Source organism: Corapipo altera, unplaced genomic scaffold, assembly GCF_003945725.1.
Source record: "Corapipo altera isolate COAL_440 unplaced genomic scaffold, ASM394572v1 218, whole genome shotgun sequence".
Classification (NCBI taxonomy): Eukaryota; Metazoa; Chordata; class Aves; order Passeriformes; family Pipridae; genus Corapipo; species Corapipo altera.
In genome coordinates, this window is record NW_020885072.1 from 196,423 (window position 1) to 209,226 (window position 12,804).

Genomic DNA, 12,804 nt, shown 5'->3' on the forward strand with positions numbered 1-12,804 from the left:
GGGGGAAAAGGGGGATTTGGGGACACAGGGGATTTGGGGAGAAAACAGGGAATTTGAAGAGACAGAGGGAATTTGGGGGGAAGAAGGAATTTAGGGGATTTGGAGGGGAAAGGGGATTGAGGGGGAAACAGGGAATTTGGAGGGACGGAGTTTTGGGGGACAGAGGGAATTTGGGGGGGCTGGATTTGGGGGAAGAGGAATTTCGGGGCAACACAGGGATTTGGGGTGAAGAGGGGATTTGGGGGGACAGAGGATTTGGAGGGAAAGAAGGAATTTGAGGGGGACACCAGGATTTGGGGGGAAGAGGGAATTGGAAGGAGACAGAGGGGTTTGGGGGGATGGGGTCTGTGGGGGAAAGAGGGTTTGGAGGCACAGGGGGGTTTGGGAGGAAGAGGAATTTGAGGAGTACACAGGGATTTGGGGGGGAACAGGGATTTGGGGGGAAAAGGGAATTGGGGAGTAAGAGGGGATTTGGGGGCAAAGTGGGGATTTGGGGGGGACACAGGGGTTTGAGAGACAGAGGAGATTTAGGGGGGAAGAGTTTGGGGAGGCAGGGATTTGGTGGGAAAAGGGGCTTTGGGGTGATACAGGGATTTGGGGGAAAAGGTGGAATTTTGGGGGCAGGAGGGATTTAGAGGAGAAACAGGGAATTTGTGGGGGCACATCCAACACACTCCCAAGGCCTCGCTGACTCACACCCCCCCCCCCCCCCCCCCCCCCCCCCCCCCCCCCCCCCCCCCCCCCGCCCCCCCCTTTTCCCAGAGCACCTTCCGTGTCCCGGCTCCGTCCCGGTCCCAGCCCGGGCTCCCGCTTTTCCTGCCTCTGGAAATATGTCCGAGGGAGTGGATCTGATTGACATCTACGCCGACGAGGAGTTCACCCAGGTGAGGGCCGGGATCGGGATCCACCCCCTCCCCAGGGTCCTCCAGCTCGGCCAAGGTGTGGCTGGGAAAGGGCTGGGATCCTTCCCAAATCCCAGGGGCCGGGGTTAAAGGGTTTGGGATTTGGGGATTTAGCCGCACCCTGGAAAAATGAGGAATCCTGGCTGGGAGAGGCGCTTCCAGGGAATTACACAGTGAAGGGATGCAGAGGGATGAATCCGTGGGATCGCTCGTGGGAAGATATCCCTGTGCCACCTGTCCCATCCCAGGGATGTCTGGGATTCACAGGAGGGAATGGGTGCTGGAGAAGCAGATCTTAGGGATTTTTTGGATCTGGGAGAGCCAAGTGTGAAGAGAGAGGGCGGAAGATGGAAAACAGCCATGGAAAACCTGTGGAGGGAAGCTGGCAAAAGGAAAAGCCACGGGAAGTGGAAGGAAAACAGCTGGATTAAGGAATCACCGTGGAGGGAGGAATTCCTGGGGAGGTCCTGGAGGGATAAAGAGGAGCTGGGAAGGAAGGAATTCCTGGGAGCTCCTGGATGGATGAAGAGGAGGTTGTTGTGCTTATTGGGTGAGAATATCCATGGATTAGACCTTCAGGAAAACCAGGAAACCGTGTCCATGACCTTGGAGCCAGGGGGGCTTCCAGGTGCTTTCCAGCCTCCTGGGAAGAAGCAGGAGTTGCCAAAATAATGGGAATGCCACCAAAAAAAAGGGAGTTGTCTGTGCTGCCTGGAGTTTCCAACTTCCAAGCACCTCTCCAGCATCATTCCTGGAAAACTCCTGGAATAAACCAGATTCCCAGTGTACCTTGCTCTGGGACCGAACGGCTCCGGCTTAGGAATGTCCTCAGATTTTGTGTTTTTATGGGATTTGCATCAGGAAAAAGGTATGCCTGGAGTTGGGAGAGCTGGAAAACTGCAAGAATGAGGGTGGAAAGTGGAAACGTGGGAGAATCCATGGCTGGAGTTGACATGGGAATGTTTTCTGAGGAGCTTGGAGGGTCTGGGGTGGTTTTAGTGAAAGCTTTGGGATCTCTGGGAATGAGGAAGCGAAATGGGTGGGAGCAGGATTGGAGTAAGCTGGAACACACAGCGTGGAAGGATTTAACTGGGAATTTGGGGAATAATGCACCAAAGGTCCTTGACTGGCCAAGAGGATCCTCAAAGCTGGAATGATGATCCAGGCCAACAACTCCGGCACCTCGGGACGTGTGGGAGCAGGAAACCCGGAGTTAATCCATGTTAGGATCAAAGCTGTGGTGTCCCTGTGGCATTCCAGGGATTCCAGTGTAATTCCAAATGCCACAGCATGTGCTAATTCCCACTAACAGTGCCCACAGGGCTTCATCCCTGTGCACCTGGACTGGGAGCCGGAGGATCCCTAAAAACTCCCAAGCTGAGGCACCCTCCAAGTATCCTCAGGGATTCCAAGTGATTCCTCCTCCTTCCTATTTTTGCTCTGCGCTTTCTGAAACTTCCAGGCAGGAATCTCCCAGCCCTGGGCCGTATCCAAAGGCTCCTGGTGGAGGTAGGAACGTGGGAGTCGGAATAACCAAACACTTGAGCTTTTTTGGGAATGAGCACAAAACTCCAGCTCCCTTTTCAGATCCTGCTTTTTGTCAACTCTGTGGGAAGAGCCGGATGCAAAGGTTCAGGAAGAGGGAAAACGGTTGGATTTGGGGATTTCCATGATCCTTGTGCTGAGGGTCCTTCCCTTTCTTGCTCCTAACGGGACGTTTGCAATTCCCTGACTCTCAGAGCGTGGATTTATCCACCTCACACACGTGGATTTATCCACCATTCCATCTCCAATGGAAAACATTATCCAAACTGCCTGGAATTCAAAATCTGGGAACAGAACCTCTGGTTTTTATGGGACACCAGCCCTGTGCCTCGCTCCCATGGGATGGATCCTCCCGGAGGGATTGAGGGGGTGTGCAGCTCCCAAGCTGGAATTTTGGGAAGCATGAGCTGCCAAGGAGGGAGAGGCTCATCCCTGGAGGGCGCTTGGTTTTTCCACCATTGAACTCTTTCCCTCCAAAGTGGGAATTTCTTTCTGGTGGTTTCCAGGAGCAGCAGCTTGGGTCTTGTCCTGTTTGGGAAAGCTGAGATCCCAGTGGGCTGGTCCTTGGAATGTGCTAGAGCCCAGTGGGGGTTTTGGGATATTGGGAAGAAATCCTTCCCTGTGAGGGCGGTGAGGCCCTGGAATGGATTTTCCAGGGAAGCTGTGGCTGCCCCATCCCTGGAAGTGTCCGAGGCCAGGTTGGAAAAGGGCTTGGAGCAGCCTGGGATAGTGGAAGGTGGATCAGATGGTCCTTAAAGTCCCTTCCCACCCAAACCATTCCAGGATTCCATGATTCTGATTCTAACCTCTGCTTCAGTCCCAAAATCCAAGTGGCCTCGCCTCCGTATCCCCCAGGATTTACGTATGTCCTTCCCAAAGGATTTAAGCTCATCCCTGGGAGCTCCCATTAGGGGAAGGTGGGAGGCAGGGGGTGGGAATGGGTGATCCTTAAGGATCCTGCTCCCTTCCCACCCAAACCGTTCCAGGATTCCATGAAAGCAGAGCCCATTTCTTTGGGATTGCCCGGGCGAGGGACGGCCCCAATTCCCAACCGCGCACAGACCCAGACCGAGCCATCGGGGCGGGAATTCCGCTCGGGAATCGGGCCGGCCGGCTTGGAAGCGGCCACGGGAGGCTTCCCGAGCCCTCTTCCCAAAGCGGGATCTGGCGGGGCTGTCCCTGCAGGACCCGGAGTTCAGTAATGCTGACCAGATGGACCTGTACGACGACGTGCTGACGGCCAGCTCCCAGCCCCAGGACAAGCGCTCCGGCGGCTCGGAAGCGCCTCCGGAGATGCGTCCGGAGCCGTCCCCCAAGGCCCACAGCAAACCCCCAGCCATCCTCTACACCTACAGCGGGCTCCGCAACAAGAGGGCCGCCGTCTACGTCGGGAGCTTCTCCTGGGTGAGGCCGGGCAGGGGCTGGAGAGCCCTCCCGGGGAATTTGGGAACTCGTCGGGATCCTTTGCGGGTGTTGGGGGATGGCTCTGGGGGGTTCTGGGCTCTTCCAGAGCTGCTCCTCCTCAATCCACGCTGTCCCGCTGTCCCAACCTGGGCTTGGGGTACTCAGGGAAAAGGGATTTGTGTCCCTGAGAGCTCCAAAGAAACCCCCGAGGGGCTGCCAGGCTCTTTTGGGGATGTTTGGGGAGCATTCTGGGTTCTTTTGGGAGCTGCTCCTCCTCAATCCATCCTGGTATCCCAGCCTGGGTTGTGACCTGGGCTTGGCCCTGTGATCCTCAAGGAAAAGGGATTTGTATCCCTGAGAGATCCAAAGAAACCCCTGAGAGACTGCCAGGCCCTTTTTGGGGGGACTAAAGGGTTCTTTTGTGGGGGTTTTGGGCTCTTTTCAGGGGGTTCTGGGATCTTTGGAGGGGCTGCTCCTCCTCCTCAATCCACACTGTCCCAGTATCCCAACCTGGGCTGTGAGCTGGGCTTGGCCTTGTGATCCTTAGGAAAAAGGGATTTGTGTCCCTGAGGGCTCCAAAGAAACCCCTGAGGGGCTGCCAGGCTCTTTTGAGGGGATTAAAGGGTTCTTTTTAGGGGATTTGGGGCTCTTTTGGGGGGGGGCCTGGGTTCTTTTGGGAGCTGCTCCTCCTCAATCCACACTGTCCCAGTATCCCATCTTGGGTTGTGAGCTGGGCTTGGCCTTGGGATCCTCAGGAAAAAGGGATTTGCATCCCTGAGGGGCTTCTGAGCACTTTGGGGTGGGTGTCCACCCTGGTGCCCCTCCATGGGCGTGACCTTTGGGAGCTGCTCCCAAATCCCCTTTTCCCACAGGGAGAGTTCTGGGAAGGCTCCATCTTGCCCAGAGAACAGGGAGACCTCCGATATCCATTCCCAGGGCTTTTTCCAGAGCTGAGAGGATTTGAATCCCTCCCTGAGGGACTCGGGGGGGTGACATTCCTGAGGCGGGTGGGGGACACTGGGGATGGACAGACATCCCGTTCCCTGTTCCCTCAGTGGACGACGGACCAGCAGCTGATCCAGACCATCCGCTCCGTCGGAGTCTACGACGTGGTGGAGCTGAAATTCGCGGAAAACCGAGCCAATGGCCAATCCAAGGGGTGAGAGCCGACGGGATTGGGGTGGGAACGGGGGCAGCCGGCACGTCCCTGGTTTTGGGGAGGGGTGAGGGTGCTTTTCCTGGCTGGCACAGGGGATGCACCCGGAGCCAGGATGGGAAAGCGGAGACTCCCAAAGTGAACGGAAAAGGGAGGAAGGGGAGTGGAACACCGGGATGGGATCAGGAATGGGGGTCTGTGTGGAGGGTGGGATTTGGGAAGGGGGTCCCTCACCTGGAGCAGGGGGTGAACCTCCCCGTGTCCCGCGCAGGTACGCGGAGGTGGTGGTGGCCTCCGAGAACTCGGTGCACAAACTGCTGGAGCTGCTTCCCGGGAAGATCCTGAACGGAGACAAGGTGGAGGTGAGGTTGGCCACCCGGCAGAACCTGTCCCAGTTCGAGGCCCAGGCTCGGAAACGTGAGTGCGGCGTCGGGACGACGCGGGCGGGGGGATCCACGGCGCACAGAGCCCCCCAGACTCCCCCCCGGATCAGCTGCCAGGCCCAGCCCCGCGAGCCCTCGGCACGGGGGGAAAAGCAGGAGTGCGTGGGGGTTGTTTTTCCCGTTCCTGAGCCGGATTAGCTCCTGACCCGAGTCTTTATGATCCCCTTTTAGGTGCTCCCACACTGCGAAGATCCCTCGTAGCCTCCTCCTCCTCCTCTCCAAACTGAATGGGCTTAAGCTCTTCAGGCTCTGGGCATAGCTAAGACCCTCCATATCTATTAGTAGCTCCAATCTGGATCTGCTCCAGAGTTTTTCCATCCCTGCGGAGGTAAGGTGCCCAACACTGGAGGAATATTCCAGCTGGGACCTGGCCGTATGGCGATAGGTGGTCCTGGCCTCACTCCGCAGCGATGCGACGGGATCCGCAGGGATTGTCCTGGCAGGAGTGTCCAAGGAGCTCTTTGTAGGTCCCATGGCATGTTTGGTGCAAGGAAAACCCCCCTTCCTTCCCGGCCTCCAGCCTGCCCCTGGAGTTTTGGTGGAGCAGGGAGCGATCTCTGAGAGTTCCGGGTGCCCTCGGGGCGCAGCGGAGCTTCCATGGATCCTTTGGGAGCCGTGACTCCCTCAGGCCCCTCCTTTCTCATCCTCAAAGCCTCTTTGAACAGAGAAAGGCTTCTTGTCCCTCTTGGAATGCCGAGTTTTCCTTCCTTTGGCAGCGGCTCCACCGCTGTTAGTTCTGTCCCCTCCTCGTGCTCCTCCACGCTTGGGCCTTCCCAAATCCACGTGTGGCTCAGGCTCTCCGGGTCTTTGGGGATCTCCCCCCGCTCCCTGTGGCTTTTGGCTCCTGTCCCTGCGTCCTCCCTGTCCCTCAGGGCACCGTGCGGGTTCTTGGAGAGCTCTTGGAGAAACCCATGGAAGCGGAGGCTGCATTTGGCCAGCTGGATCTTTTCCCTGGGCACCTCCAGCTCTCCGGGGGTGGGAGGCAGAGGAGGAGCAGGAGCTCTCCGAGACCTGGAGACCCTCCAGCTGGAATTCACAGCTCTTTCCCCCCCCCCCATCCCGATTCCAGGTGTGCCGCCGCGGGCCCACTCCCGGGATTCCGTGGACGCCGTGGACGGCCGGGCGACGCCGACGGACAGCGCGCTGCCCCCTTCCCGCATGGAAAAGCCCCCCTCGGTCCTGCCCTTCTTCAGCCGCCCCCCCGCGCTGCCCCTCATGGGGCTGCCCCCCCCGCCCATGCCCCCCCCGCCCCCCCTGTCCTCCGCCTTCGGGGTCCCTCCTCCTCCTCCCGGAATTCCCTACCAGCACCTCCTGCCCCCGCCGCCCCGGCTGCCCCCTCCCCTGGCCGTGCCCCCTCCGGGGGCCGTTCCCCCCGCCCTGCACCTCAATCCCGCCTTCTTCCCGCCTCCCACCGCCGCGCTGGGACCCCCCCCGGATACCTACGGCAAGGCCATGGCTCCCTACAACCACAGCAGGTGAGCCGGGCGGGGGGAATAGGGGCGGGAAGGGAGGGGGTGGGATGCTCCCGGAGGTTTCCGGGTGCCCTGCTAATCCCGGAATTCCAGCAGCCGGGAGCTGGGCCCGCTGCCCCCGGCCGTCAGCGAGGGGGAGTTTGAGGAGATCATGAACCGCAACCGCGCCATTTCCAGCAGCGCCATTTCCAAGGCCGTGTCCGGCGCCAGCGCAGGTAATTCCCGCCTCCTTCCCAAACCCCGTCCCGGGGCGGATTCCCGCTCCTGATCCCTCCGCTCCCGGCTTTCCCAGGCGACTACAGCAACGCCATCGAGACGCTGCTCACGGCCATCGCCGTCATCAAACAGTCGCGCGTGGCCGGGGACGAGCGGTGCCGCGTCCTGCTCTCCTCCCTCAAGGATTGCCTGCATGGAATAGAGGCCAAATCCTACAGCAGCAGCTCCAGCAGCAGCTCCAGGTATCCCTGTGGGTCCCACCTCACCGGATGCTGCCCCTGGATCCGAAGATCCAGCCCGGCGGGGCCCGGGGTGAGTGACTAAAAGGTGCCTCTTTGTCTTCTCGTCCCGCTCTTTTCCCAAGGAAAAGGCACCGATCCCGGGAGCGCTCTCCCAGCCGGTCCCGCGAGAGCAGCCGGAGGCACCGGGATCTGCTGCACGGCGACGAGCGGCACGAGGATTATTTCCCGGAGCGGAGCCGGGAGCACGAGCGGCACCGGGACAGGGACAGAGACAGGGACCGGCACCACTGAGGCAGGTCGGGGGCCCGGGAGCCCCGGGGGAGGAGGGACCAGGGGGGCTCTGACCTCACCCCCCCTCTCTCCCCGCAGGAATTCCGCAGGCAGTGGTTTTTAATGGACTCGTATCTCCTCACCTCGACACACCCCGAGGCCGCTCCGCCCCATCCCGGCCCCTTCCCAGCCACTCCCAGCCCTCTCCCAGCACCTCGTGGCCTTGGGAATCCCCCCCACCTGCTGCTGCTGCTGCTGCTGCTGCTTCCCGGGGCCATCCCGCTCCGCTCCGTGGACACTCGGACCCAAAGAGAAATGGTGCTTTTATTCCATGGAGGGAGGTTTGTGAGCCCTTCCCAATCCGGGGGAGGGGGGAACGGAGGGGACGGAGCCCTCCCGATCCCGGGATCAGGAGCCACGTGCCGGCCTCTGGATCGCCCGGGGACACTCGCCCGTCCCCATCGCCGGGACACCGGGCCACTCTCCTCCTTTTCCACCCTCACCCTCCAGGAGTTGGGAAAAGAGGGGCTGGAGCTGGGCCGGGGGTCACCCCCTTCTCTATCCCGACATTCCCCACAGCAGCATTCCCACCTGAACGGCAGCTCCGGCCTCTCCCGCGGCGCCTTCCTTGTTTTAGAGGAAGCGGAGGAGGCAGGGCAGGCTGCGATTCCCTCGGGTCCCCTCCTGATCCCTCGGGATCCCCGAGCAGGAGAGGGAGAGCCCAGGAGGGTTGGGATGAGCCGGGACACACCGGTGACTTCCAGGGCTGGAATCGCCCCCCCGGAGCTATTCCCAGGCGGGAAAACCCAGGCTCTGGGAGGTCTTTTTAAGTTGAACTCTCCCCAGAATCAGGAATAACACCCCCCCCCGATTTCCCAAGCCCCACGAGGTGGGAGCGCTCGGCAGGAGAGGTCCGGGTTTTTTTTACTTAAACGCCACAGATTTTTAGTTTCTTTCCAAATAGTGGAGGTGGGGGGGGGGGGGGGGGGAAATTCCCTCAAAATTGCAGAGCGAATCCCTGGAAGCCCCAGCGAGGAGCTGCCCCCTCCTGCTCGCAGTGATTAGATTTGTCTTTGGATAGGTTGGAAAAATATTGTGTAATAAACTCGATGACGTTGTCAAGTCTTTTACACGGCGCTCCCGTCACGTTCCCGCCGCGGGATTTGGGAAGGGGAGGGATTTGGGGAGCCTTTAGTGCCTGTTTTGCCTCACATCGTCCTCTGAGGGGCTCTCCCCTGTGTTTCCCAAGGCAGCCCGGAGCGCTCCCACATTCCCAGGCACCAGGTAAAAATAAATATTTATTGGAAAATAGCGAACTGTTCCGGAAGGGTGTAGAAAAAATAAGGATTCTTCGTACCTTGAGCTGGCACAGACTCGGAGGGGGTGAGTCCCGGCGGGAGCAGGTCCCTGGCACGTGCTGCGGGTGAGGTGGGAAGCGGGAAAAGCAGGAGGGATGTGTCCAGGTGGGAGTGGGAGAAGTAGGAGGCAGGATTTGTCCAGACGGGAGCAGGAAAGGTGGGAAGGGTGAGTCCAGGTAGGAGCAGGAAAGGTGGGAGGGATGAGTCCAGGTGAAATGAGGAGTGGAAAAAGTGGGATCCCTCCCTTTCCCAGGGCTGGGAAGTGGAGCTGGCGCTGGTCACACTTCCCTGTGTCCCTGGGCCGTGTCCCCGGTGTGGCCTCAGTAGGGATCCGCACTATGGAAAAGGACAAAGGGAGGGATGTGTCGGCACCAAACCAACCTGGAAACTCCCCCGGCGCGTCCCCAGTCCCGGGATGCGGCACCTGGAGAAGGAGAGCAGCGCCAGGAGGCCCAGGAGCAGCTCGAGGCCGTAGAAGAGGAGCAGGATGGCGCTCAGGAAGGATTCCAGGCGCAGGGAATAGGTCTGGAGCAGCAGGTAGTACCCGGCCAGCGCCGCCGCCGGCACCGTGAGCGCCAGGCTGAGCGACAGCGGCACCTTCCGCCGGCACAGGTTCCCCTTGGAGCCTGCGGGATACACGGGATCAGGGCGTGACACGGCCCGGGGCACCTTCCACTGGTCCAGGTTGCTCCAACCCGGCTGCGAGAACTTCCAGGGATGGGGCAGCCACAGCTTCCCCGGGAAATCCATTCCAGTCCCTCGCCGTCCTCACAGGGAAGAATTTCTTCCCAATATCCGATTTAAACTAGCACATGGAATCCTGGAATGCTTCGGGTTGGAAGGGACCTTATATTCCATCTCGTTCCCACCCCCTTCCGTGGGCAGGGACACTTTCCACCAGCCCCGGTTGCTCCAAGCCCCGTGCAGCCTGTCCTGGAACATCCTGGATTTCGAGGTTATCCCAGGACTCCGCACTCCCCGTGGAGCCTCTGGAATTTTGGGGGAGGGAACTCACCGAAGAAGATCCGCGTGGCCTCAGTGCCGAGGTAGAGGAGGAGCAGCACCACGTCCAGCACCAGGTTGGAGACGGGATAGGGCAGGAGCAGCACTGCGGGAAGAGCCGCGCGGGAATCACATCCCTGCCCGTCCCGGCGGGCTCGGGAAGGGGGCTGGAGCGGGGGGGCTCACCCTTGTACACGAACACGAACGCCTCCAGGAGGAAATAAGTGGCGCTGTACCACCCGTTGAGGAAAAGCAGGATCTGCAGCGGCGCCGAGGAGCGATGGCGGCCTGAGGGGACACGGGGCGGCCGTGAGGGAGGGGCGCGGGAGCCTGTGGGCCGCGAGCCCTGTAGCGCCTTGGCCGCCCCCCAGCCCCGCTCCCAGCCCCACTCCTATCCCCGGTTCCCCCCACGATCCCCCGATATCCCGCTTTTCCCGCCCCGGTCCCGCTCCCACCCCTGGGCGCCATCTTCCATCTCCATGGGAACCGCCGCCGCCGCGCCCGCCCGCCCGCCAAGGGGCGCTGAGCGCAAGGGGCCGCTCTACCCGCCCCTCTCGACGGTCACGCCGCCGCTCTACCCGCGCCTCTCTATGGTGTGAGGACTGACAGGCCGGGCCGTGGCTTCGAGACCCCCGCCCTCCCAAATCCTACGATCCATTGGGATGAGAATCCCACGCCGCAAAAGTGGGAATAACCCCGTTTGGTGGCTGCAAGTGCAGCACTGACCGGGTTCCAGTGAAGGTCAGGCTGTGGGGATGGCAGATGTGACACCTGGGGGTCCAGGGAGGGAGAAACACCCGGGAGCCGCTGGAAAACTCATCCCGTTTATTCCTTTACAGTTCCCAAAAATATTCCAGCCCCAACCGAGGCTGTGGTGCCAGGATGGACATTCCTGCAGGGACACCCCACAAGCCTCCCACTGACTCCCAGCATCCAGGAGGAAGAGGAGGAAGGACAAGCCGGGACTGATCCCACGGAGCGCAGGGAGACTCCAGGGGATTCCAGGGATCCGTCAGCCACGGAAGTGGGCAAATTCCTGGCGGAGCCAGAGGGAATCCTGGTAGAAGAGGGGGTCTCCCAGGTGCACGGCTGTCCGCTTGTAGAAGTAGCAGTAGAGCACGGCCGCTGCGGGAATTCGAGGGGATTCGGTGACTGGGATTTCGGATTTGGGTCCAAGGGGTGTGGGATCCCCCTCAGCCCCGATCCCAGCAGTTCTTACCCAGCCTCTGGAAAACGAAGAGGGTCTGGAGGCCCTCGGTCCAGATGAAGCGGCTGGAGTCGCGCCAGCGCAGGTTCTGAGGGAATGGAAAACCGGGAATAACCCCTGGAGCAGTTTGGGAGGGTTCCCTTCCCAAAGAGTCCGAGGGGGACAGAGAACTGGGAATAACCCCTGCAGCAGTTCGGGGCAGCCCCCATTCCAGAGATTCTGAGGGGGGCGGAGGGATGGGAACAAACCCCGGAGAAAGTTTGGGGGAGCCCCATCCCAAAGGCTCTGAGGGGGATGGAGGCACATCCAGCTGGGAATAAGCCCTGGAGCGGTTTGGGAAGCCCCCCATCCCGAAGGTTAAGCAGCTCAGGGGATTTAGGCACGGAGCCAGGCCCTATTCCGGCTTCAGACCTGCAGATCCCTGCAAATCCCTGAAAATCCCCCTCCCGGATAACGCCGACAGCGCCGGAGCAGCCACCGTGGCACGGGATGGCTCCCGGCCCCCCAAAACATTCCCTGTGCCCTGCAGCAGGAACAGACCCTTGGGAAAGGGATGTCCAGGGGATGGGAAGGGTGCGGATCTGCTCTGTTGGGAAGGGGCCAGGAAGGAATTTATTTTGGAAAGGGGAAAGTGCTGCCAGGACAGAACCAGGAGCCCGGACAGGGTGGGCCCACACGTAGGGATTAATCCCTAGGAAAACAGGAGCTGCTGGAATAAGTTTTCCCTGGGGAAAGAGCATTTTCTGACAGGGAAATCCCTCAGGGAATGGGCTGGGATGGGGTGGCACAGGAAACGACCCTTTCAGCCTGATTCCAACACTGGGATCACGGGAGGGGACACCAAACTGTCACTCTGGGGGACTTGGAGCTGCTGGACTTTTCCCGGGGAGAGAGTGTTTTCTGACAGGTTATTCCTTAAGGAATGGGCTGGGATGGGTTGGGATAGGGCAGGACCCTTCCTGGAAAGGGACACCAAACTGTCACCGCGGGGGAAGACGGCGAGAGAGGCCCGAGGGGAGCCCTCCTGGGAAAATCCCTCGGGAGAATCCAGCTGTTCCCAGCCCGTCCTACCATGATCCAGACGTGGAAGGAGATGCTGAGCGCCAGGTAGGCGGCGGAGAGCAGGATGGTCCCCTTGAACTTGTGGAAAAGCAGGCTGACCAATCCCGCCTGGAACACGAAGGTGTTGAAGAACATGAGGAAGACGATGATGACGTTGAAGAGGATGGCGATGTCCTGGATGCTGCCGGGAAAACATGGCCGTTGGTTGGGATCTCCGGGATCTCCGGGATCTCCCGCCCTTCCACCTCCCAGCACTCACATGAAGAGGACGAGCTGCACGGCCGGAGCCGGCCGGAGCAGCTCCGAGAAGGAATTCACGAACAGGTCGTAGGAAAGCAGCAGGAACTGCAGGAACAGCACCAGGCTGTAGTTGCTGGGCTGGAGCATCCTCCTTTCCCAGGCCTTGGAGCGCTCAGCCCCGGCATTCCCGACGGATCATGGCGCTGGGGGGGCTCAGCGGGGCCGCTCCCGACATCCTGCACCTGGAGAAGGGGCACAGGGATTGTTTGTTTGCTGGGATGGATC

The 12,804-nt window shown here is 60.5% G+C and overlaps 3 protein-coding genes across 8 annotated transcripts in view; 1 reads left to right on the plus strand and 2 right to left on the minus strand.

Moving 5' to 3' along the window:
* CPSF7 (cleavage and polyadenylation specific factor 7) overlaps positions 1–8,780 on the plus strand; it is a 12,043-nt gene extending 3,263 nt beyond the window's left edge. For 3 of the 6 annotated variants that reach the window (XM_027669218.1, XM_027669215.1, XM_027669219.1), the window contains exons 2-10: positions 763–884; positions 3,633–3,851; positions 4,907–5,010; positions 5,279–5,424; positions 6,520–6,925; positions 7,016–7,137; positions 7,215–7,380; positions 7,503–7,672; positions 7,750–8,780. In XM_027669218.1, coding sequence (XP_027525019.1) covers positions 831–884; positions 3,633–3,851; positions 4,907–5,010; positions 5,279–5,424; positions 6,520–6,925; positions 7,016–7,137; positions 7,215–7,380; positions 7,503–7,671 — 1,386 coding nt within the window. In that variant the 5' untranslated portion in view covers positions 763–830 and the 3' untranslated portion in view covers position 7,672; positions 7,750–8,780. Of the gene's footprint in view, positions 1–762; positions 885–3,264; positions 3,365–3,632; positions 3,852–4,906; positions 5,011–5,278; positions 5,425–6,519; positions 6,926–7,015; positions 7,138–7,214; positions 7,381–7,502; positions 7,677–7,749 lie in introns of those variants that run through there. The other 3 variants (XM_027669220.1, XM_027669216.1, XM_027669217.1) reach the window with 3 other exon arrangements.
* Positions 8,781–8,935: 155 nt separating this feature from the next.
* Positions 8,936–10,703, minus strand: TMEM216 (transmembrane protein 216). The gene is made up of 5 exons (XM_027669237.1): positions 10,466–10,703; positions 10,197–10,298; positions 10,024–10,116; positions 9,433–9,634; positions 8,936–9,344 (listed from the first exon to the last, which is right to left on the minus strand). Exons 1-5 carry the CDS (start codon positions 10,476–10,478, stop codon positions 9,329–9,331), a joined length of 426 nt encoding a protein of 141 aa, XP_027525038.1. The 5' UTR covers positions 10,479–10,703; the 3' UTR covers positions 8,936–9,328.
* A 115-nt stretch (positions 10,704–10,818) lies between these two features.
* Positions 10,819–12,804, minus strand: part of TMEM138 (transmembrane protein 138) — a 3,252-nt gene continuing 1,266 nt past the window's right edge. The window contains exons 2-5 of the mRNA XM_027669235.1: positions 12,539–12,761; positions 12,289–12,460; positions 11,230–11,305; positions 10,819–11,135 (exon numbers count right to left, since the gene is read on the minus strand). Coding sequence (XP_027525036.1) covers positions 11,023–11,135; positions 11,230–11,305; positions 12,289–12,460; positions 12,539–12,666 — 489 coding nt within the window. The 5' untranslated portion in view covers positions 12,667–12,761 and the 3' untranslated portion in view covers positions 10,819–11,022. The remainder of the gene's footprint in view (positions 11,136–11,229; positions 11,306–12,288; positions 12,461–12,538; positions 12,762–12,804) is intronic.

Coding starts and splice junctions, on each gene's coding strand:
- TMEM216 (XM_027669237.1), bottom strand. Junction 10,117..10,196: donor GTTCGTGTTCGTGTACAAGG/GTGAGCCCCCCC, acceptor CTCTTCCCGCAG/TGCTGCTCCTGCCCTATCCC. Junction 9,635..10,023: donor GGCCACGCGGATCTTCTTCG/GTGAGTTCCCTC, acceptor TGTATCCCGCAG/GCTCCAAGGGGAACCTGTGC.